This window comes from Littorina saxatilis, linkage group LG15 (genome assembly GCF_037325665.1).
Source record: "Littorina saxatilis isolate snail1 linkage group LG15, US_GU_Lsax_2.0, whole genome shotgun sequence".
Lineage (NCBI taxonomy): Eukaryota > Metazoa > Mollusca > Gastropoda > Littorinimorpha > Littorinidae > Littorina > Littorina saxatilis.
The window spans coordinates 37,306,137-37,332,535 of NC_090259.1; the positions used below are offsets into that span (position 1 = coordinate 37,306,137).

Genomic DNA, 26,399 nt, shown 5'->3' on the forward strand with positions numbered 1-26,399 from the left:
TGTTGTGTGCTATCCGTCTTTCAACTTACGTAAGAGAAATCCTATTTCGAGCTCAGGGTACTTTGTACACATAGATAAAGAGGGATAATTCCGGACCAGAATTTCTTTGTGTGCTAAGCGAATTTTTGACTTAACCGTTTGTGAGTTAGCTGGATTTGCCTGTATGCCAGCTCGCTTTTTTCAGTGAGAAAGCAGCCCGAATTTCCACGGGGGTAACCTGATTGGAGCTCAGTATTCACTACCGCTCTGATCCCTTTGCTACAATGAATGATGAATGATGACAATGTGTATTTGCCTCGCTGTTTTAACAAGAGACACAACTCTTCCATAACCAATGAAATAAAAATCACAACAAAGTTGTTTTTAACAATCACATCTTTTATCACTGCCCCAAGGATATAATGTGCTGCAGTTTCTCTGCCGTTTCTAGACCAAGATTCCAGCCTGATTTTTTCCGTGTTCATTCTGACCCCCCCTTACCTTCTATGGTGAAGACATCGCCCCCACCAGATGGCGTCAGTGTCAAAGGAGGCTTGACATCACTTCCTGTTGCTCCTTCTGTAGGTAAAAACATGGGGGGACCCTGCACATAGGAAAAGCTCACTACATTCACAGAAAGCTGAATCAAAGGACAGACAGACAGAAAGAGAGAACGGATTGCAAAAAAACAGACAGACAAAGTATTGACTCGTGCAACGCACATACACACAGACAATGACAAGTACTGATGGAACATTGAATCAAAACATGCAAACCTGAAGAACACTTACTTTTGCAAAAAGAAGGCAGACCTCCGGCACGGTAGCATTATTTGCAATGCAGAATCTTATGGTATAACTTTGCAAGCGATCTGAGGGCCTTTTTTCTTAGGTATTACGCCTTTAAAAAGTCTGACAGAGTTAGTTCTGAACATGATCTATTCCTTTGCCCGAATGTTTACCTTGGTTCCTTCTTCCACAATCTGGGATTGCTGAGAAAACCAAGACGAATTGGCCAGTTGCTGAGGTGCTGAGTTTCTGCTCTGTTGCTGTTGTTGCTGCTGCTGCTGTTGCTGTGGTGATAAATGGAGGGATGATGATGACGATGATGGTGCTGCTTGCGGTGATGGTGATGAAGAGTGTTGCTGGTCGGTGATGATGATTTCGTTGCTATCTTCCATTTGCCTGCAATGAAACAGAGTCAAATACAGCTAGCTGTGTAATTGTGTGAAAAACTTTATTTCCACGTATCTTTCCAGTTTATTAATGACACATTCACTTACAGGACTACTGCCTTTGCATCTGCAGAAAAAAAGCTCTAGGCACTTTATATATATATTATCAGAAGGAAAACGTCAACAGCATTATCTATACTATGAATGAGAACTATTACATGATAACTAAAGACAGACAAACAGAGGGTTTTTTTCTCAAGTACTTGTATTTGCACATTACTAATGAAACCAAGAACCGGAACAGTACTATCAACTGAATTGTACGACTCTTGCAATAAAACTCAGAGTGATTCCAGAGACACATGAACAGTTTTCAAACACAGAAGTTTCAAGAACTAACCTGTACAAAGATCCAGATCCATAACCTTGCAGACGTCCATCGTTTATCACTGCAAACAAAAAATCAATTAGAGATAACTTCAAAATCCACCTACTTCCAACAGAACATTTATGCTCACAATCCAACACTGTAAAAAACAAACAAACACACACACACAAACACACGCAAACACAAACAACAAATACATCCAGCAATTCAGAAAAATTATGCAGCAGTGTTGTTCTCAGACCACAGTCGTTGGTCGCAAACTTGGCGCATACTTTTCTGATATGATAGGTTGTTCCGAACCCTGACCCGGTCGACTGTAAGATTTTACTTTTAACATGCAAGAGTTCTTTGTTTCGAGTTTTGTTTTAAAAAGAACATTCGGATCAATGCTTATTTTCAATCCAGGTCAAACTGACCTATTGTCCTCTGAGTCGGAGAACAACACTGACGCAGGAATACAGTACTGCCATAGGCACTTTTCATTTTCATTTTGCAAGTAAATTGAGGATGTAAAATCGAGAACCACATTAAAACCTATGAGAGTATATATATGATTACTGTGCTATGAAATTGAAAGCAGAGGAGATGCTCTTCTGAAAGATTAGACTAACAAGATTGCTGCTGAGAGAGAGAGAGAGAGAGAGAGAGAGAGAGAGAGAGAGAGAGAGAGAGAGAGAGAGAGAGAGAGAGAGAGAGAGAGAGAGAGAGAGATTGTGTGTGTGTGTTCGTGCATGCATGCTTGTGTGCGTGTGTGCATGTGTGTGTGCAGAATGAATATGATTTTCTGAATAAGGAGCAAAACATAACACAGTGTTTAACAATTGCATACATTTTAAACAATCTTTACATTAATAAGTCAGCTCTACGTTAACTGCACAGTAATCTATTCTTTTTAAGACAAAACAAAGGGAGGTAAACGTTCTAAATATAAACAACAACAGTGAGAGAGATTCACAACCAGTCTCCTGATACATGAGAGTATTGACGAAAGTCTTCCGTTCATGCCAATGCTCCTTTTTCTCTCAGGTGCCAGGAGACTGGTTCCGCGTAACTCTCACATACTGTTCAGTCTATACTTAAATCAATTACTTCCCTTACATTCTAATATCTTCTCATTAGCACTTTGCCTCACTTGGTCGTCACAACCACAAAATCAACTAATGATAAGTAAAATGTCACTCATCCAATTAAAAACATAAATGTTTGAGAAAAAAGCTCCCCCCAAAACCCAAATCATAATCTGAAACGAAAACAAAAGTTTGTGAGTGGCACACAACTACATTTAAAATGAAAAATGCAAACAAAAAAGAACCAGGCACCATTTCAAATCCAAAATCATGTCACCTAAAAGAAAACTCCAAAATGAATATAAGCTAGCAGAGAAGACAGGAAAAGAATGGCGGGGAGGGGGGGGGGGGGGGTGGGTGGTGGGGCAAGACACGTCCAGTGTTATAAATAAACGTAACACTGCATAAACCCAAAACAAAACATCAGTGTCAAAGACTGTCCTATCGACCTGCTATGAGAAGAAAGGCATGAAAATGAAATGAAAATAATGTTTGCTAAAAGAAAAGATGCATACGAAAATGATCTGTCAGTCCACAAAGAACATCAGCCATCTGTACCCACCTGTGTTCCCACATCTGAATTTGATTTTCTGAAATTCTGATTTTTCTTTTAATTTTCTTCAAAAGCATTTGCAGTTTTGTTCTACTGATGGGATGTGACATGTTCCAGTCATCGCTTTTAATCTCCGCTTTAAAAAAAAAAAAATCTTTTTAATAAAACAAAAAGATTTTTACCTCTTCAAATAAAATTTAAAGGTCAGCTCAGACTTATACTGAAATCTGTTAGATTCCTCAAACTTTGAATTGAATTAAGATCGCTCTGCATCGGAAGTCAATGGTAGGCCAGATAATAGTGTGGGATAACTCCTAGTTACCAAAACATGGCATAACTACAAAAATCTAACAAAAACTTTTGATTTCTTTGGGTGGGATGTGGCCAAACAACCTGCGGTAATTAGGCAATAGCTGAATTCCAGAAATAACTCTGTCGGGTTCGTATCGGTTGTGAAAGAGTGAGTACCCTTGCTTTTCTCAGATATGGTTCCCGTTCACGTGTTTGAGACACACCCTCTCGCTGGAGATTTCCCGACGTGACATTACAGGCCAGTCACCAGCCAGAGGGCATGTCTCAAACACGTCTCTTTCTTATTTCTGCATGCCCGGAAATCAACCAATAGCAAAACTTTGCTGACATAAACAGCCGCAATACTTTGTGGAAAGACAGTGTGATGAAAATGAGGAAAATGTGTGGCAGAGAAAAACGTACACGTGTGTGTAACCCTGCAGAGAGGCAACACAGAGAGCTAAATCTGTAACTCCCTCTACAGCCTAACGGTCAGTACCTCTTCGCCGTTACCATATCCTCTATTAAAGTAGGCATGATAGGCTGAAAGAGATTAGCACAATACATGAAAGATGAGGCATGAATACATGAACACGTAAATGATTCGACATCACCCCGACTTCACAAAGACTAAGTTAAAAAATAAACCACCATGGAAACACATAGATTACTTATATTCCAAAACCCAACAAAAAACAATAGTTAGTTTATGGAATTTTTCATCATTGAATAAACAAAACATTTATCCAAAAATATGTTCTGATCCGTCTTAAGACTGAATGTTTCATAAACTAACTGTTCTTGTTTTTTTCATTGAAAGTTAAGCATGAAAAGACTGATTGAAGGAGACCAAAGAATGATAAACATAAGCTTATTGTATAAGTATAGCTTCAATTACTTCTTTGAGTTTATAAAGCTGCTGCCTTGAGTCTGTGTCAGAACGTCTGCACAAAGGAAGATGTTTCAACCTTCACTGGATCACGCTTTGGACTAGTACACAGTCCGGAGGATGTGGGTCGTGTACGATCTATACTTTAGAAGAAGCATTCAACTTAAAAAGTATGGGTTGTACATGACCCACACTACCCCAATAGGGATACACAGTTTACTGCCTCTTTGCAGAGTATGAGTCTTACACGACCCACGCCATCCAAATAGGGATAAACATTGTAAAATCCTTCTTTAATTGCAAATGGGTCGCCCACGACCAACATCATCCGGAATGCCCATTTCAAAATATGTCATTGTCTCAATAAAAAAACTTTCAATAGTTTCAGAGATACAGACATTTTTGTGACGCTCTGGGTCGTCCACCACCCAGGAAGCACGGTGAAGGTTAAAGCTAACGAGTGCAAGTCTCACCTGTCCTACACTTGGGTTGTGTGGTGAGCCCTTTTTCTCGCACAGTCACACGTTAATCAACAGACAATGTTTGGAAATAACTCTGTCAAGATCTGCAGTTGCGCCCCGTTTTCCCAAGCTTCTGTGACTTTGACCTCAGGCAAAACACATTGTCGACTATTACTCAGGGGAAGCGATCATTGCCACAATAGATCGTAACAGACCTGTGCACACTCAAAACGCTCACCAGTAGTAAACAAACCAAATTTCAGTAGTTTTTAAAATGGTTCAGTAGTAAGCTGTAACGACAGTTCAAGACATAATCCTGCTCACAAAGCACACAAACTGAAACACTATGACGCAGTAGAAAGGGAATTACGTATTGGTCTCCTTTGCTGGATTTTACGATCTGAAGGTTGTCTTGAGAATAACTGGACTGCCAGCACTGTTGTGCCGTTTTCTTCTTCTTTGGGGACAGAGCTGGTGTCTCCTCTTCACTATCTGAATCTCGCACTCTTTTTTTCTTTTCCATGTTTCACTTCAATCACAAGTTGCCACGCAGACGCTGGACGAACTAAGTCTAATCTTGAACGAAGACTCAATGCTGAGAACACGGTAAATCGGAAAACGTCTTTTCAGCGAAACGGCCAACTAATTGGTCAAAACATCTTAAAACAGGAAAAAAGTTTAAAAAAATGTTTGGGGAGTAATTCTGCATATAAAAATCGGAGAAATTATGGAGAAACCGTAGATGTGCACAGGTCTGTCGTAAACCTCTGACGTGCATTTAAAAAAACAACAACTGGGGTCTTATAGAGCGGACACTTCATAACATATACATAGTATTCGTTCGACCACGTGCTTCATGTATGTACAAGAAAAGCGGGGCGCAACACGACACTTGAAAATTTCTTTCTCTCTTTATTTGGTGTTTAACGTCGTTTTCAACCGTTCAAGGTTATATCGCAATGGAGGGAAGGGGGGTGATGGGATAGAGCCACTTGTCAATATTGTTTCTTGTTCACAAAAGCACTAATCAAAAATTTGCTCCAGGGGCTTGCAACGTAGTACAATATATTACCTTACTGGGAGAATGCAAGTTTCCAGTACAAAGGACTTAACATTTCTTACAAGTTACATACTGCTTGACTAAAATCTTTACAAAAATTGACTATATTCTATACAAGAAACACTTAACAAGGGTAAAAGGAGAAACAGAATCCGTTAGTCGCCTCTTACGACATGCAGGGGAGCATCGGGTAAATTCTTCCCCCTAACCCGCGGGGGGTACACTTGAAAATCTTGACAGAGTTATTTGCAGAAAACGTCTACTAGTCAAATTCATGACTCTTCCGCTTTAGAAGAGCCAAGTTCAAGCAAGCATCACTGTTAGTGTTACTGATGTCTATAATTTGGGCATGATTATATTACGGCAACAAATGAGCTTATAAGAATGAATATACACAGGCTCACAGCACAACAAGAGATATCTTAACCCTTATACTGGTGCAATTCTGTAACACATGTTACATAGCCACTGGTGAATTAACAGAGAAAAAAATAAAGAAAAACGGTCATATAGGTTTTCGCATCCATGGGAGGTAATCAGAACCGACCAAACAGACTGAGCCAGTAGCGCGACATATGTCGTGACAACCAGGTGACAGTATAGGTAAAGTAGCGCGACATATGTCGCGACAACCAGCCTAAGGGTTAACAATGATATATGAGATATACATTTCTACGTACAATTCTGGTGACACAATGAATGCTACAATATCTTTCTTCTCAATGTGCATTCACTATCATGATGAGTTCTTATCTGTGTAACCACATGAGATCAGAGATAAACCACCCTGAAGGGGAACCCCCTTTCTTCTTTTTCTCCGTTCATGGGCTCAAACTCCCACGTTCACTCATGTTTTTGCATGAGTGGGTTTTTACAGTGTATAGTCGTTCTTACTCTGCCATTTAGGCAGCCATACGCCATACGAGGATGCATGCTGGGTATTTGCATGTTTCTGTAAACTAACAAATTCTGACATGGATTACAGGATCTTTTCTGTGCACACTTGGTCTTGTGCTTGCGTGTACACACGAAGGAAGATAAGGCACTAGCAGGTCTGCACATAAGTTGACCTGGGAGATCGGAAAAATCTCCATCCTTAACCCGCCAGGCGTGGCCGGGATTTGAACCCATGACATTCCTATTGGGAGGCCGTCATCTTATCCACTAGGGCCCTGCACCCATCCCAACCCCCTTTTATTACCCAAGTTTTCTAGATTTTCTGTTAATAACACCTGCAAATTTTGCCAAAACACTTACAATATTTAGCTCTGGAGTCACGCCGGGATCGGTAGCAGCGACAAAGGACGATGATAAGAATGATGACGAGGACTGCGACACCCGTTAACGAGCCAGCCACGATGACGGGCAGCTGGCGAGAGGAGCCGGACGTCTCGTTGACCGCTGTTGTCAGCTCTTTGCCCACCTCCACCATCCCCATGGTCTCCGCCTCCTCCACCTCGTCGGCTTGCTGCTGGGCCGTGGTGGGAGGTAATGGGAGTGGTGCTGTGAACACAGACCCAGAAAAAAATGATGTCATCGAACAACTTTATTTAAAAAAACATTAAAAAAAACATGTTTGGCCAAATAAAAGACATATACATCCAAGGTGGATAGATTCCACAATATTCGAACCTTTGAAATAACTGGCAAATAACTCACCTCAAAACTCTTCACAGCAGAAACACTGACATGAATGACTTCATATCGATAAGAAACAAGAAGGGCAAAGCCCATATGACTCACATGCTTTACACATTTTTTCTACCAAAATACATGTGACCTTGACCCAAGGTCAAGGTCATCCAAGGTCATGCAACACAAAGCTGTTAATTCAAGACATAGGAAGTACAATGGTGCTTATTGGCTCTTTCTACCATGAGATATGGTCACTTTTAGTGGTTCACTACCTTATTTTGGTCACATTTCATAAGGGTCAAAGTGACCTTGACCTTGATCATATGTGACCAAATGTGTCTCATGATGAAAGCATAACATGTGCCCCACATAATTTTTAAGTTTGAAACAGTTATCTTCCATAGTTCAGGGTCAAGGTCACTTCAAAATATGTATACAATCCAACTTTGAAGAGCTCCTGTGACCTTGACCTTGAAGCAAGGTAAACCAAACTGGTATCAAAAGATGGGGCTTACTTTGCCCTATATATCATATATAGGTGAGGTATTCAATCTCAAAAACTTCAGAGAAAATGTGAAAAATGTGAAAAATAGCTGTTTTTTAGGCAACATTTATGGCCCCTGCGACCTTGACCTTGAAGCAAGGTCAAGATGCTATGTATGTTTTTTGGGGCCTTGTCATCATACACCATCTTGCCAAATTTGGTACTGATAGACTGAATAGTGTCCAAGAAATATCCAACGTTAAAGTTTTCCGGACGGACGTCCGGACGGACGGACGGACGTCCGGACGTCCGGACGACTCGGGTGAGTACATAGACTCACTTTTGCTTCGCATGTGAGTCAAAAATTGAGAGATGCAATTGACACCGGAGAGACAGACCGGCTGATGAGTTCTTTTCTAGAACAGTGGAACCCCCCGTTTAAGACCCCCCAATTTAAGACTTCCTCCCTTTTAAGACCCAGTTTTAGCAGACTCTCTGTTCATAACTTCAGTAAATTTACCCCCATTTTAAGACTCCCTCCTTTTTAAGACCTTATTTTCTCAGATTTGTTGAGGTATCAAAAGGGGATTTCACTGTATTTCAGACCACGCTTTGGTCAAAGACAGGAAAATGTCCGGTGAATGCAAACACTGGTATCAATATGCTAACAATCAATTCAAACCAAACAGCTTTGACATACCTGTGCGCACTCTGAGAACAGTGGCGTTACCCCTGCCCGCTCCGTTCAGCGTTGCTATGGAGATGTTGTACAGAACATCTGGGTGAAGGTTGGTCAACTGCGCCTGTGTTTTGTTCACTATGACGATTCCTTCCTCGCTGTCTGGAATTGCATAAAGTGATAAAGTTGTAATGATGATGTCTGATTGGCCAGGCAGATGAACGTTGCATGTGTTTCGGTAAGCTGAACGTTTCTTTTTCATCAAATATTCGCATGTAGATGCAGGCATGTCATTTGGCATCAGCAAAACTGCTTTCAAATCACCAAAACTTTGTTGTCATTTTAACAGATCTGCTGAACTTTCTTCATGGTCAGGGAAAGTATGTGACGCCTAGAACTGCCTTATACTTTTGAAAATGGCAAAACTAGTATAGCTATTTCGACAAATTTGTTGAATGAATTAAATCCTAGCAACATCCCTGCCAATATGACAGGCTGCACAGCAAATGGAAACTGGAATCTGAACAAACACGGTCTGACTATCTTTTCGACTATTTGAACATTCGTGGACCTGAAGGAGAAACTGGGGGGTCGGGCCCCAAAACTGCAGACTTCATCACTTTTACAACACTGACAAGGTAGCATGGTTATGGCAATGCAAAAGAAGAAGACATACCTGCCAGTGGAATGGTGTGGTAGTCCACACGATAACCATTCAGAAGACATACCTGCCAGTGGAATGGTGTGGTAGTCCACACGATAACCATTCAGAAGACATACCTGCCAGTGGAATGGTGTGGTAGTCCACACGATAACCATTCAGAAGACATACCTGCCAGTGGAATGGTGTGGTAGTCCACACGATAACCATTCAGAAGACATACCTGCCAGTGGAATGGTGTGGTAGTCCACACGATAACCATTCAGAAGCCCGTTTAGCTGCAGAGGGGGTGACCATGACAGGAAAATGGAGGTTGCTGTAACGTTGTATGATACACTGCGTACTGGCCCTGCAGCTGTGAAAATAAGCACGTACAGAATCAGTTAGTTGTTACCTCAAATGAGAAGACTTTCTTGAGTGTAGATAACATGACTGTCTATCGTGCCTTCTTAACTTGTGTCTTATTCGCCATACAGTGAAACTACCCCTTTAAAGACCTCCACATATCTGAGAAAAGCAGGTCTTAAAAAGGAGGGAGTCTTCAAATGGGGGGAGTCTTCAAATGGGGGGAGTCTTCAAATGGGGGGAGTCTTCAAATGGGGGGAGTCTTCAAATGGGGGTCTCAACAGGGGGGTTCCACTGTACAGTAAACGAATGGACAAATAATATTAAAAACATGAAGACTTAGCACAGGTGTTGTTTGCTCAATCTGGTTTTTAACATTTTAACATTTTAATTTTTTGATTGTTTTAAATGGAAACAGACAAATAGCCAGGCAGCCAGACTTACCAGCCTGCAGTGTGCGTCTCTGAACAACAGCGGAGAAAGGTCCACGTCCTGGTGTCACCAGTCTGGTCTCTGCAGCCACACGCACTTCGTACCACGACCACGCCAATACGTTTCTGAAATCAACAGAAATATATTTATTGTTGAATCTGGCAGACTAATTTGATGGATGTGTTCACATATTGGTAGTGTATGTGTGTGTGTGTGTGTTCAGGGGTGCGTTGCTTAGAGCTACCGATCTGTTCGCGCAGAGACAAAAAGTTTTCATGTTGTAAGCAACGCTATGTTCGCGGCGAACTGTTCTACCCTCTCTACCTACTTTCAACTAAATGGACCCGTCTCTTCGCTGACGGCCGAGTCCATGCAGGCATATTGGGGGCGATCATGCAAACAGTCGCTTTGTGCTTGGAACAGCATTGGGCCTCAGGATATCTGGGCGGGGATATAGCTCAGTTGGTAGCGCGCTGGATTTGTATTCAGTTGGCCGCTGTCAGCGTGAGTTCCATCCCAGGTTCGGCGGAAATTTATTTCAGAGTCAACTTTGTGTGCAGACTCTCTTCGGTGTCCGAACCCTCCCCCCGTGTACACTACATTGGGTGTGCACGTTAAAGATCCCACGATTGACAAAAGGGTCTTTCCTGGCAAAATTGCTTAGGCGCAGTTAATAATTGTCTACCTATACCCGTGTGACTTGGAATATTAGGCCGTGAAAGGTAAATATGCGCCGAAATGGCTGCAATCTACTGGCTGTATAAAATTTCATCTCACACGGCATCACTGCAGAGCGCCTAGAACTGTACCCACGGAATATGCGCGATACAAGCGTCATTGATTGATTGATTGATCTGTGTGAGTGTGTGTGTTTCGTATCCCACATGGAGAAGCAGGAGCTTTCCTTTTTTTTGTTTGTGTGTGGTCAGATTCACAGTTGGATTTCTTGTTGATTCCGTGAAAAAGTGTTGTGGTATTCATGTCAGTCAATAAAGGTTGATTAAAGGTGAAGGTTTAGGAGTAAATAGCCCGTGTGCGCTCTCTCTCTCTCTTTCTCTCTGTCTCTCTCTTTCTCTCTCTCCGTCTCTCTCTCTCTCTCTCTCTCTCTCTCTCCGTGTCTCTGTCTCTATCTTTCTCTCTCTGTCCGTCTGTCTGTCTCTCCATCCCTTTCTCTCTCTCTTTCTCGCTCTCTATCTCTCTCTCTCGTCCCCCTCTCCCTCTCTCCGGCCCCCCTCTTTCTTGCCCCCTCTCGCCCTTCCACACACACACACACACACACACACACACACACACACACACACACACACACACACACACACACACACACACACACACTCACACAGAGCCACTCACATACGCACACACAAACAAGCACATACACCCACACACTTCATTGCACGGAAATATGAAGGTGGGGAAGGGGGGAGAGAGAGAGAGAAAAAGGAAAGAGAGAGACAGAGAGAGAGACAGAGAGAGAGACAGGGGAGAGCGACAGTGAGAGAAGTAAAGAGAAAGAGACAGACAGAGAGAGCGAGAGGGGGGGAGACAGACGGAAAGAGAGAGACATACAGAATGTGTGTGTGTGAGAGAGAGAGAAAGAGAGAGAGAGAAAGAGAGAGAGAGAGAGAAAGAGAGAAAGAGAGAGAGAGAGAGAGAGAGAGAGAGAGAGAGAGAGAGAGCTCTTTCCCTCTGACTTTTTGTGGACGTCAGCCTTTTCAATCTTAAGTCCGATCTCGTGAAAAAAGCAGATAACGCGACCTTGCAGCAAATACAAAACCACAGGTCAAACAACTAAACACGCGAAAGACACACACACACACACACACAGACACACACACACACACACACACACACACACACACACACACACACACACACTCAAAAAAGCTTACACACACGCACACGAACACACAGACACACACACACACAAACACAAGCGCGCGCGCACAGACGCACACATACACACAATCACATGCGCTCATGCAAATATATATATACACACACACACACACACATACACAAACACAAATAAACATGCACAAGCACACACATACACACACACATTCTCACACACACACACACACACACACACACACACACACACACACACACACACACACACACACACTCTCACACACACACACACACACACACACACACACACACACACACACACACACACAGACACACACACACACACACACACTCACATGAAAACAAGCAAATACACCCACACACTTCATTGCACGGAAATATGAAGGTTGGGGGGGGGTGGGGGGGGGGTGGGGGGGGAGAGAGAGAGTGACAGAGAGTGACAGAGAGAGATAAAGAGAGAGAGGGGGAGAGAGAAAGAGAAACAGAGAGAGAGGGGGAGACAGAGAGACAGACGAACATAAAGAATGTGTGTGAGTGTGTGTTTGTGTGTGTGTGTGTGTGAGAGAGAGGAGGGAGGGAAAAGAGAGCGAAAGAGAGAGAGAAAGAGATAGAAAGAGAGCAAAAAAGATACGAGAGAGAGACCTACAGACGAACACAAAGAGAGACAGACAGATATAGAGAGAGAGGTAAAAAGAAAGAGAAAGAAAGAAAGAATGAGAAAAAGAGAGAAAGAGAGACAGAGACGTGGACAGAGAGACAGGCACAGAGGGACAGAGAGAGCGAGACAGAGAGAGAGACTGCGATAGAGAGAAAGAGAGAGAGAGAGTCAAACAGCAAGCTCAGTACAGTGCAATTGTTTCTGGCGTGCCACCTCTCAGGTACGTTACAGAATGCTCGGCACAAACCCCCCGTTGCCTGGACCATTCTCGGCGAGCGGTCGCCTTTGTTACGCTTCACTGAGTGACCCCAGACAATGGTACTCGTGCCGAGCGCATGCTAACGTTCGCGAGCATTAGCGAACGATACGACAAAACTATGCGTTGCCTTGAAATCGTTTGCAACCGTTCTGTTACGGTCTGCCTAAGCAACGCGCCTCAGGTGTATGTAAACCTCCACACTGCTTCTCTTTGTGTAATTGTATCTGATTACATAAATAGTGCAAGTAATGGTGCACATTGTTTTCTTTATTTTACATACAGTATTTGTAACAAATTACTACTCGACGTAGATACTTCTGTTCCAAACACACACACACACACACACACACACACACACACACACACACAAACACAAACCACTCTCTCACACACACACACACACACACACACACACACAGTATTTATTTTAGGGACTTCCGGTTCTAAAATGGCGAAAGCCAGACGCATCCCCTGTGAAGTGATGATTCAAAAGTGAAAAAATGAGTCGTTCGAGAGGATCAAGGAAAAAGAAGAGATCAGAAAAGCGATTTTATGCTGTAAGCAGTGGAAGGACTGTTGGAATATTTGATACATGGAACGAGGCGTCGAAATCAGTGACGGCATTCCCAAAGGCAACTCATCGTTGTTACCAGTCGTTGGCCGCAGCAAAATGCGCGATGCGGCAGGCTGGAATTGAGAATCCAGTTATATTCAAAGGTTCTTCAAATGAGCATCAGAACTTTGAAGGAGAGGATGAAACTAGAGTAGGTGAGGAGGATGAATTTCAAGATGAAACAACAGAAAACCGAAGCGAAACCACGGTTGAAGGACATGACGACACGATTCCCTTGACAACCCAAGAACAAAGATTCCAGAATTGTCAAGAGGATGATCAAACACTCGTGAAAACACTGATCAACGGTGAAAAAACTGAGGAAATATCTAAACAAAGAAAACTTACATGTTCTTCATGCAAAAGCAAGATTCCATGGATGCACACCAAGTTACCAGTGTATCAGCTGTGCTTATTCGTAAGAACGCAGAGAAAGTTCACCTGCGAGGATTGTGCACAAGCGATGTTGGACGAAAAGATTGTGGAGGACGTCAGTGAAATCCTCACCGAAGAAGAAGAATCTCTTGATAACAACCATGCGATTAAAAACAACAATGTCATCCTGCTACATGAGTTGCAGCTCTTGAAACTGGAACAGTCTGAGGGCAAGAGAATGATACAGAACATGGAGAACGCGATTCTCAACTTGGCCGAACAAATCCAGCTGACAAATAGAAGTCACAAAGAAGAGATCAAGGAACTGACTGACATGTTGTCGACACACCCCAAGACGAGACAACAAGATGTGACAACTCAAACGACGTATTCAGATATCCTTACGTACAGCACATCCGTAAAAGAACAACTACATGAGAAAAAACAGAAGGTTCCAAAGACCACGTGCCAACCTCAAAAGAATGGAAGCATGAACCATGACATCAGCATCGAAATGACACCAGAAAAGTCGTGCACAAAACCAATGACGTCATCAGGAATAGAGGTATAACATCGAAATCGCCATACGAGAAGATGGAAAACAAAGACCATGAAGCCGAAAAGGCAATGACGTCAACAACATCGAACAATCTGACGTCATCAAGAAATCCTCGTGTAAAAAAGAAAAACAAAAGCCCGATCAGCGTGTTGAAAAGACATCGCCGTGAAGATTCTTTTGACTTTGTTGATTCAACAGCGAGTGAGTCCAATTCAGATGAAGATCAGGAAGACGTTGTGTTTGAAAACCTGTCACGACAAGAGCACAGAGAGGAAGAAAACTCTCTACCAACAGTCTACCTCATTCATGACAGTGTATTGAAACATGTCGATCCAGGCCGAATGCAAAAAACGTACGGTCTGAAGATAGTAAAAAAACATGTAGTGAACATCAAGGATTGCCAAGAAACAGTGGAGAACATTCACAAAACTCCAGATGCAATTATGTTTCATGTCGGGGTGAATGACATCAAGAAAGAAAAAGGTCAGAGAGCGGCAAAAATGATGACCAAATGTGTGGAGGCAGCCAAACAGCGATTCAAAGAAGCCAAAGTTGTCGTGAGTAAGATCATTCCAACTAACGTAATGGATCTGAACACTCAACGAGAGGTATTCAATGCTGTGTGCGCAGCAGACATGGCGGAGACAGGAATTTCCTTTGTCTCACATGAAAACGTATATTCGCTGTCGAACAGAGACGGAATACATCCAACGATGAAAGGCGCGGCAGTCCTGGCAAGAAACATTGGCCAACACCTTGACCATATTTTGTGGGAAAGGCAGGGAAACCATCACTCAGAACACCAAGCTGCCAGACCAATCCAACAACATACGGGTCATTATCATCGCCAATTTCATCACCAGTCTCGCCCACCGCCATTTGAACGACGACACCAGCAAACGGGAAGACAGAGAACATGGGAGAGCAATGGAAGATGGAGTGGACATCATCATAGTCCACCAAAGAGAGATTCAGCCTTCATGCATCCTCACATGATGAGACCATGGAACTGGAGTCCACAACCACGACCACGCGATAGATATTTCTTTTAATAATATCGTGATAGATATTTTGTTCGTTAATAACGTATTCGATTCTTTCAAAAATGTTAGTGTTACGACGAAGGTAACTTTTCATACAAACCATACATGTTTGATAGTAGTACATTCAGTATTAATGTTTTGTCGTGGAACCTAAAAGGGTATAAAGAAACAATCGACGGACAAACAACCAACAAATTGCAGGATGATAACGTTATAAAATCTTTATGTGGATATGACATTATTATGCTGGAGGAGATGCACCTGGACGAGGACCATGCCGAAGAAGTATTTCTATCAGGATTTGTAAAACGTCACTTTTATAGAAAGAGAAGAACAAATGCAACCAGTGCTTCTGGGGGTATTAGTTTATTCATAAGAGAAAACATATCTTCAAACTTCCAAATCCTACAAAAAAGCAACAGTGACATTATTTGGCTGAAAGTTCAAAAGGATAACAAAGAACACGACATTTATTTAGGGTGTGTATATATTCCGCCCGAATCGTCATCCTTTGGAAAAGATTTTACTGAGGAATTGTGGGACAAGTTAGAGAATGACTTAGATGAATTAATACCCAAAGGTAACGTGATCTTATGCGGAGACTTCAATGCAAGAACGGGTGAACTGATCGATTATCTAAAGTTAGATAGCGAAAGTCTTAGGTATTCTTTGCCATCAACTTATTGCTTTGACTATCTACATGAAAGACATTCTTCAGATAAGGTCATACAAAAACAAGGTAGAAGGTTGATAGATTTGTGCCATAATAATAACATGTATATACTTAATGGAAGGTCCTTGGGAGACTTAAGTGGGCGATACACATGTTATACACCCCAGGGTTGTAGTGTAGTAGACTATTTTCTTTGTTCTCAGGAACTAATCAAGGATGTAATACATATGAAAGTAAAAGATTTAACTGTATATTCAGATCATTGTCCTTTAGAACTAAGAATTCGAATTCCGTTCAAAAACAAAAATGCCAATGTTAAACCTAACATCAATTGTAAACATAATAAATGTTCAATTAATAACCAAGGAAAAGCAGAAGATATAATATATCAGTGGGACAGCAATTCACAAGTTAAATTCAAACAGGAGTTAGACACACGAGACATGAAACATTTACTTCAGAACATAAACGACGAAATTGAAACAATGCATACATGTGAAGAGAAATATTACTCAGACGAGTGTGTTAACAATTTAACAGACAAAATAACAGCAATGCTAAACACGGCTGCAAAAAAATGCTTGAACAAGAAAATCAAGAACCGCAATTTTACGAAAAAGAATAGAAAACATAAAAAATGGTTCGATAGTGACTGTTTTTTACAAAGGAGAGAATTAAAATCATTATTAAATGCTCTAAATAGATACCCTTATGATGTAAATTTATGTCAGAAATACTACTCAAAAAGAAAAAAATACAAAGCAATATTAAAGAAAAAGAAAAGGATTTTTAAAGATAATTTAGTAAAGAAATTGAATGACGAATTTAATAACGATCCAAGTGCTATGTGGAAAACTCTAAAAGATTTAAAGACGATGGGTGAAGTCAATACAACTAAAAAATGTGCAATCAATCCAATGAAATGGATTGATCATTTAGAGAAATTGATAGGAACAGAAACTAAAGTTTCTGATGAAAGAAAATACATAGTAAATGAGGAATTAAAGAAGATGCATACACATTGTTATACACCTATTTTAGATGACCCCATAACAGAGAAAGAATTAAAAAAAGAATGTAAAACGTTGAAAAATAAGAAGTCATCCGGAAAAGATAGAATAACCAATGAAATTATAAAAGCAAGTTTAGATCATATGACTAAAATATTAGTTAATCTATTCAACATTATTCTTACAAGTGGTAACTATCCTACAGAATGGAAGACTGGAATAAGTGTACCATTGCATAAAAAAGGAGATCCAATGAATCCGAGTAACTATAGAGGAATCACTCTTAGTAGTAATTTGGGAAAATTGTTTTGTAAAATCATAAATTCAAGAATCAACAACTTTTTAGAAAAAAAGAATATTTTGATAAAAGAACAAGCTGGGTTTCGAAAAGGATACCGAACGATGGATCAAATATTCATTCTGAAGAAAATTGTAGACGATATTATCAATACTAAAAATGGTAGATTATATGGATGTTTCGTAGATTTTCAAAAAGCTTTTGATAACGTTTGGCATGATGCACTTTTACTTAAGATATACAAAACTGGCATAAGAGGTAAATGCTACAATATAATCAAAAACATGTATATTAATACAAAGATATGCACACAAATGCAAGGTGGATATTCACCAGATGTATTGGTTAAAAAAGGAGTACATCAAGGAAATACATTAAGCCCAACTCTTTTTAATATTTTCATTAATGATATAACAGATGGAATGCCTGACGTTGATTCGCCATACATTAACCAGAATACAAAAATATCGTGTCTACTGTATGCAGATGATCTAGTACTTCTTTCAAAATCAAAAATAGGATTACAAAATAAGTTAGATTATCTAAATAACTATTGCCTACAGTGGGGGTTGAAAATTAACATAGAAAAAACAAAAATTATAGTATTTTGTCATATAAATCCAAAAATGCACACAATATTTAAATGTGGAACTGATGTAATCAAAGTAACAGATCAATATAAATATTTAGGGGTCATATTCAACAAGAATGGAAATTTTGATACAGCTCAAGATCATTTAAGTAAACAAGGTAATAAAGCAGCACATTCCCTCCGCAGAATTTTCAGCAATCAAAACGTGCAAATAGACACAATGATACATTTATTTGATTCACTTGTAAATCCGATATTAACATATGGCGCTGAAATCTGGTATCCGTTTACGTTTAATAATAAAATAAAACAAACAAATACTGATCATTTCTTTGGATCATGTTTATCTAGCAAAACTCCTCATGAATTTGTTCATATCAAATTTTGTCGATTCCTTCTTGGAGTTCATAGAAAAGCTATGTGGATACCTGTACTGGGGGAATTAGGAAGGTTCCCTTTAGGATTAAAAATGTTATCACAAACAATAGCATTCTGGGCGCATATTCTAGACTCCAAACAAGATTCGTATATACATCAATTATATGACTCAATGTTGCTCCATCCGACAGAAACGCCATGGCTACAATTTGTTAGACAATCTCTTTGTAACTTAGGTTTTAGTCACGTTTGGCATAACCAATCTACATTAAATGTACACAAATTAAAGTTTGCCATTGACAAAAAACAACAAGAGGAATATATAAGATACTGGACAAAAGAAAAATCAGATACATATTCCAGACTTAAGTTTTATTCTATGATCAGTAAATCTTACGAAATGCAGTCATACTTAATACAAATTAAGAATAATAAACACAGAAAGATGTTAAGCAGATTAAGGACTAGCACACATTGTCTAAAAATTGAAAGTGGAAGACATCAGAATATCCCTAAAGAAAATCGTCTTTGTATTGAATGCAATGTCATAGAAGATGAAATACATTTTCTAGATAAATGCAATAAATATGTTAAATTAAGGGATGAATTTAAAGAAGATGCTTCACATATCGATATGAAATATGCTAACAAAAATCCAAGTAACTTATTTTTAGAAGACGAAGTTCAAGTTCGTCTTGGCAAATTTGTTACGGATTGTTTTAGCATTGTATAATGCATTATTATTATTTGTTGTTTGTTGTGTCAATAACTTTACTGGTTCATGACAATAAACATTATTCTATTCTATTCTATTCTATTCTATTCACACACACACACACACACACACACACACACACACACACACGCTTTCAGCTTTCAAGCTCGGTGCCGAACGCACATCTATTAGCTATGACAAAAAGTCCTGCCTGATTGTTATGCTGAGTGTCTTGTTGTCTGACGTAGATACTTCTGTCCAAGAGTCATCCCCTGCCAGTCTGTACTGGGCCACATACACAGACAGGTCACTGTTACGATGCTTGGCTGGGATGGGCTGCACACACACATAAATACATGTGAATCAACATTAAAGAAGATAAAACTTCAGTTGACTCTCTTTTTACTGTTAATAAATAGCGAATTAACCTAGGCAAGAACGAAAAGAAATAAGGAAGGAAGGAAGGAAGGAAGGAAGGAATGAAGGAAGGAAGGACGATAGGAAGAAAGAACAAGTCGCGTAAGGCGAAATTACTACATTTAGTCAAGCTGTGGAACTCACAGAATGAAACTGAACGTAGTCCGCCGCTAGTGCAAAAGGCAGTGAAAGTGACGAGCCCGTTTGGCGCGGTAGCGGTTGCGCTGTGCTTCATAGCACGCTTTACTGTACCTCTCTTCGTTTTAACTTTCTGAGCGTGTTTTTAATCCAAACATATCATATCTATATGTTTTTGGAATCAGGAACCGACAAGTAATAAGATGAAAGTGTTTTTAAATTGATTTCGAAAATTTAATTTTGATCATAATTTTTAATTTTTTAATTTTCAGAGCTTGTTTTTAATCCAAATATCACATATTTATATGTTTTTGGAATCAGGAAATGATGAAGAATAAGATGAACGTAAATTTGGATCGTTTTATGAAAAACATTTTTTTTTACAATTTTCAGATTTTTAATGACCAAAGTCATTAATCAATTTTTAAGCCACCAAGCTGAAATGCAATACCGAAGTCCGGCCTTCGTCGAAGATTGCTTGGCCAAAATTTCAATCAATTTGATTGAAAAATGAGGGTGTGACAGTGCCGCCTCAACTTTTACAAAAAGCCGGATATGACGTCATCAAAGACATTTATCGAAAAAAAGAAAAAAACGTCCGGGGATATCATTCCCAGGAACTCTCATGTAAAATTTCATAAAGATCGGTCCAGTAGTTTGGTCTGAATCGCTCTACACACACACACGCACAGACAGACAGACAGACAGACAGACACACACACACACACACATACACCACGACCCTCGTCTCGATTCCCCCTCTACGTTAAAACATTTAGTCAAAACTTGACTAAATGTAAAAAGAAACAAGTCGCGAAAGGCGAAATTACTACATTTAGTCAAGCTGTGGAACTCAAAGAATGAAAGTGAACACACTGCATTTTTTCACAATGACCGTAGTCCGCCGCTCGTGCAAAACGCAGTAAAACTGACGAGACTGTTTAGCGCGGTAGTGGTTTCGCTGTGCTGCATAGCACGCTTTTCTGTACCTTTCTTCGTATTAACTTTCTGAGTGTGTTTTTAATCCAAACATATCATATCTATATGTTTTTGGAATCAGGAACCGACAAAGAAAAAGATAAAATTTGATTTTGATCATAATTTTTATATTTTTAATTTTCAGAGCTTGTTTTTAATCCAAATATAACATATTTATATGTTTTTGGAATCAGAAAATAATGAAGAATAAGATAAACGTAAATTTGGATCGTTTTATATAAAACAAATTTTAATTACAATTTTCAGATTTTTAATGACCAAAGTCATTAATTAATTTTTAAGCCACCAAGCTGAAATGCAATACCAAAATTCGGCCTTCGTTGAAGATTGCTTGGCCAAAATTTCAATCAATTTGATTAAAAAATGAGAGTGTGACAGTGCCGCCTCAACTTTTACAAAAAGCCGGATATGACGTCATCAAAGACATTTATCGAAAAAGAAGAAAAAAACATCTGGAGATATCATACCCAGGAACTCTCATGTCAAATTTCATAAAGATCGGTCCAGTAGTTTACTCTGAATCGCTCTACACACACACACGCACACACAGACACACATACACCATGACCCTCGTCTCGATTCCCCCCTCTATGTTAAAACATTTAGTCAAAACTTGACTAAATGTAAAAAAGAAAGAAATACAGAAAGAAGGAAAGAAATAAGAGGAAAAATAAAATAAAGAAAGAATAAAACAAATAAATAAATAAAAAACAAAACCAAAAAAAAGGAAAAAAGAAGGACTGGTGGAATTAAAATCTGGCGCCATGGAACATGACAAGTGAGTACAGTGATACCTGCGATGAAAGGACACCCTTGGGCCCAACAAAAAGTGTCCCTACATTGCAGGTGGCCTGTCATGACAGGTATATTTTGGTAGATATAATAGCCAAAGGGACCTCAGAATGTGTCCTTTTAAGGGAGGTGTCCGCTCATCAGAGGGGCCACACATCGCAGGTACCACTGTACCACATCAGGCAAACAATACAAAGAAAAAGAACTCCACAATAAACTCTCAAGGCACACGTACCTGCCAGTCCACATGGAGAATGTCGCCAGGCAGAGCAGACACTGTCACGCTTTGTGGTGGGGCAGTAGGTGCTAAAAAGACAGAGCAACATTGTGTCAGAATAATATGTGCGTTGCATCCATACCACGCACACTTTGAAATGAAAGGAGAAAAGCTTCAACTTTTCATTGAATACACTTCGAGAGAAGGAAAATCCTTCATCTACAAAATACAGAAAAGAAAGATGTACATTTTGTTTCTTTCTGCATTTACAATCTGCAGCACAATCAGATGAAACACATGCAGTTCAACTAGCAAATAAGATTTTTCCCATCCATCCAAAAACGGATAAGAAGAGCAAAAAGAACAATTAAATCCAGGACTGGCAATGACATACAGTGACAACCAACTGCCAAGTTATCACATTCTGTTGACTTGATATGAGCACAAGTTAGGAAAGAGACTTTATATATTTAATATAAACATCATTTGAGGTGTGATCAAGTTTGAATGTCCCCTCTGCTCCATCCTTCAAACCTCACTCAGGAAAGTAATACATCATGTAATGTCTTTACCTGGTTATTATTATCATTTGCCTTCTTGTAACAGAAATTGCAGAAAGAGCAATAAAAACTATTTCAGGCCACAGCTGATACCTATCATCGTCACACTAACATACCTGTCGGGTTAGTTCTGATAGTGAGTATGTCACTTTTGGGACTGAATCCTTTGGGATTTTCTGCCTCCACTGTGAAAGAGTACCACGTCCAGGGAGACAACCGTGTGATAGTGGCGCTGTCCTGGGAACCGTTGCGTGTCAAGCTGCCGAGCGCTACAGCGTAGTCTAATTCAAGCCTGTAGGTTACTCTGTAGCGTGTGATTGGTCCGTTCTGCTGTGATACTGGCACTGGCTGAAAGAAAGAAATATACGCACATTGATAAAGGAAAAAGCTTCTAATTGTGGTTACAGTGGGAACCCCCTTTTAAGACCCTGTTTTCTCACATTTTCTGTTTATAACTTGTGCAAATCTACCCTGATTTTCAGACTTCCTCCTTGATAAGACTTGATATTTTCAGACTTCCTCCTTGATAAGACTTGATATTTTCAGACTTCCTCCTTGATAAGACTTGATATTTTCAGACTTCCTCCTTGATAAGACTTGATATTTTCAGACTTCCTCCTTGATAAGACTTGATATTTTCAGATTTGTGGAGGTCTTCTCAAAAGAGGGCTTCCACTGTCGCATGGGATTTCTGAGATACACTAGATGGCAGCTCAGAGCAATCTAGGTCTATTAACAAACTGCAAATATAATTATAAGACATATATGGTCAGTTACGCTATCTTCTGTTCCAGGCCACAGACTGAATTGAAACACACAAAGAAACGTCACCACACTCGAACATTTTGTTCTACAAATGTAAATTTTTTATTAGTAAGATAAGCATGCTGAAAGCTTTTTTTTTTCTCCACTACTTTATTTTTTAATCATCTTTTTTCCACTAATGTTCAGTTTAACTTCTTCACGAATGTTGCATCTACCTGCCAGGTCACCAGCACAGAGAAGGGGTCCAGCATGGTAGCTCTCACGTTCAATGGTGGTGCAGAAGGCACTGGTAGAAAAACAAAGATAATGAATGAAATTTCAAAATACACACACATGCATATCTACACACAGACAGACATTGTGCATGATAATCACCAAAACAATCACAAACTTATACCAATACACCATTGTGCATCCCTTAAACTAAAAGACACTCTAGAACTTCCATACCAAGGTGACAACCACAATCTTTGTGTTTAAATAGCTCCCCAACACACACACTTGAACACCCGCTTATACACATACACACCCTTCCCCAGCTCAACTCACAAATCCTACCCCTGCACACACACAACCCCCTCCATTAAAATACACACAAATTTCATCCAAACACCTCTACCCCCCGTCCAAACACATCAACCTCTCCCCCAACATCCTATTGGTGAGAAGAGTCTCTCAGAAAAGAGTCCCCACATTGTTTTTCCCTGTAAGACGTTCGTACCGCACACACAACATTCCGGGGGCGGGGATGTAGCTCAGTCGGTAGCGCGCTGGATTTGTATCCAGTTGGCCGCTGTCAGCGTGAGTTCGTCCCCACGTTCGGCGAGAGATTTATTTCTCAGAGTCAACTTTGTGTGCAGACTCTCCTCGGTGTCCGAACATCCCCGTGTGTACACGCAAGCACAAGACCAAATGCACACGAAAAAGATCCTGTAATCCATGTCAGAGTTCGGCGGGTTATAGAAACACGAAAATACCCAGCATGCTTCCTCCGAAAGCGGCGTATGGCTGCCTAAATGGCGGAGTAAAAACGGTCATACACGTAAAAGCCGTGGGAGTTTCAGCCCATGAACGAACGAACAAACAAACAAACACAACATTCCCCCTCTTTAGACACACACACAAACACACACACACACACACACACCTGTCATATTGGTGAGAAGAGAGAGAGTCTCAAAGAGTCCCCACATCGTGTTTCCCTGCCAGACGTTGGCGCCACGCACACGAAGACTGTAGTTGGTGTACGGTGCCAGAGATTCCAGCATCACAGTTTGTGTCGGGGAGGATGTGCTTGTCACACCAAGAACAGAATAATCTGAAAAGGCAACAAGTTGCGTAAAGTGATTTGAAAACATTCAGTCAATTTGTCAGCCTAAAGGGTTGAAATTGACCATGCTGAATCATTCTTTGCCAAGGCTATTACAGCTGTAACTGCAATTTGTGGCCCCTCCGACGAGAGGACACCTCCCTTGAAAGGACACGTTCTGTTGTCCCTTTTTCTATTATCTCTACCAAAGTATACCCATCATGACAGGCCACCTGCAATGTAAGGACACGTATGGCTAGTCCCAAGGGTGTCCTTTCATTGCAGGTACCATGTATGTCCCAAGCTGGCCGAAACTCTTTAACTGAGACAGTGCTAACTTGTCTCATATGTAACGATTCATAAACATAAGTCATGCAGTGTTCTGGGAACCGCTCTATACACACACACACACACACACACACACACACACACACACACACACACACACACACACACACACACACACACACACACACACACACAAACACACACATAGGCATGCACGCAGGCAGGCAGAACATGGGTCAACTGTATACATGTGCAGACTCAGAGATGTTATCCATATCCTACCCCTGTATCACCACAAAGGCCCGTGCAAGACCTCGATCACTCTGCCATAAGTGCAAGCCGCTGATTAGGCCTAAACACACACATACTCGGGTAGCACGACTCTTTTGCTACTAGCAACCCAAATTTCCTAGCAATGGGGCAATGAAGTAATGAAAAAGAACAAACGTAGAAGATAAAAATTCTCTACGACCATTTACCTTTTTCTCCCTGCTTCTTGAACTGTAGCTGGTAACGCTGAATGTTCCCATTGGTGTCTGACGGGGTTTCCCAGACAACAGTCGCTGTGGTGGCCGATGTTCTCACCATACGGAAATTAACTGGTTCTGAGGGGCCTGGAATTGAAAAAAAAGATAAATGAAATTAATAGTACAGGTACTCATTGGGACAAAAGCTAAAAAACAAAATGATAATCAAAAATGGCGATTAGAATGAAGAGTCAACATCCCTGTATGCATATGTGGGCGGGGCGATTGCTCAGTTGCTATCAGGATGGATTCGACCCCCACATTCGGTAAAGGATTTGTTTCCCAGAGTCAACTTTGTGCACTCTCCTTGGTGTCCGAACACCCCTGTGTGCACCCGTGCACATGTCAAAACATCCAAAGGTCACAGCAGAAGTCTCAAGCCTTGGAAAACACACATGCAGGGAAAAACCCCCACAACATTGGGTAGCGTGATTCTGGCACTGCACGCTATCTAGTGATAGCAGCCTTCATTTCCATGAGGGATTTCCCCAACGACAATACGATATATCAAATACCAAATTCATACAATCATACTTTACTCGTTATTTCTTTCATGCTGACTCACCTGACTCAAAAGTGACGGCAGAGAGGGGGTTACTATGAATGCCTTGGCCAGCTGAATTTTCTGCGGAGACAGTGAACACATACTCTGTGCCTGCGTCCAGGCCGTCTATTTCCTTCTCTGTCGTCAAGGCAGACATCTTGTCCACATAGTCTACAGTGTCCCCGTCAACTCTGTCAAAACAACATAAACAACATGCTCATATGACTCACTTCTGTCAGATGTAATATAAATAAGAAACAGAATAAAAAAAACAAGAAAGGTATGTTGTTGGAACATTTAATTATTGACAAAAAAACACGTTACGTTCACAGATATTTCGTCCCAGCCGTCTTTTAAGTGCACAGACAAACACTAATTATACAGAAAACTTATCTGACAAAATGTTCAGCTGCTTGCAAGGAAGACACAAGCGAGGCAATGCATGATCAAGGACAACAAGAAGGGCAAAGCCCATACGACTCACATGCTTTACACATTTTTCCTACCAAAATACATGTGACCTTGACCCAAGGTCAAGGTCATCCAAGGTCATGCAACACAAAGCTGTTAATTCAAGACATAGGAAGTACAATGGTGCTTATTGGCTCTTTCTACCATGAGATATGGTCACTTTTAGTGGTTCACTACCTTATTTTGGTCACATTTCATAAGGGTCAAAGTGACCTTGACCTTGATC

The 26,399-nt window shown here is 40.6% G+C and overlaps 1 protein-coding gene across 1 annotated transcript in view; it reads right to left on the reverse strand.

Annotated features, from left to right (window-relative positions):
- The window catches only part of LOC138948007 (contactin-3-like), a 62,755-nt gene that overhangs the window by 12,903 nt on the left and 23,453 nt on the right, over nt 1–26,399 (reverse strand). The window contains exons 16-30 of the mRNA XM_070319535.1: nt 25,724–25,893; nt 25,111–25,245; nt 24,182–24,352; nt 23,250–23,320; nt 22,386–22,617; nt 21,728–21,798; nt 19,340–19,482; nt 17,693–17,707; nt 10,111–10,223; nt 9,545–9,676; nt 8,682–8,822; nt 7,120–7,365; nt 1,554–1,602; nt 941–1,163; nt 481–583 (exon numbers count right to left, since the gene is read on the reverse strand). Coding sequence (XP_070175636.1) covers nt 481–583; nt 941–1,163; nt 1,554–1,602; nt 7,120–7,365; nt 8,682–8,822; nt 9,545–9,676; nt 10,111–10,223; nt 17,693–17,707; nt 19,340–19,482; nt 21,728–21,798; nt 22,386–22,617; nt 23,250–23,320; nt 24,182–24,352; nt 25,111–25,245; nt 25,724–25,893 — 2,015 coding nt within the window. The remainder of the gene's footprint in view (nt 1–480; nt 584–940; nt 1,164–1,553; nt 1,603–7,119; nt 7,366–8,681; nt 8,823–9,544; nt 9,677–10,110; nt 10,224–17,692; nt 17,708–19,339; nt 19,483–21,727; nt 21,799–22,385; nt 22,618–23,249; nt 23,321–24,181; nt 24,353–25,110; nt 25,246–25,723; nt 25,894–26,399) is intronic.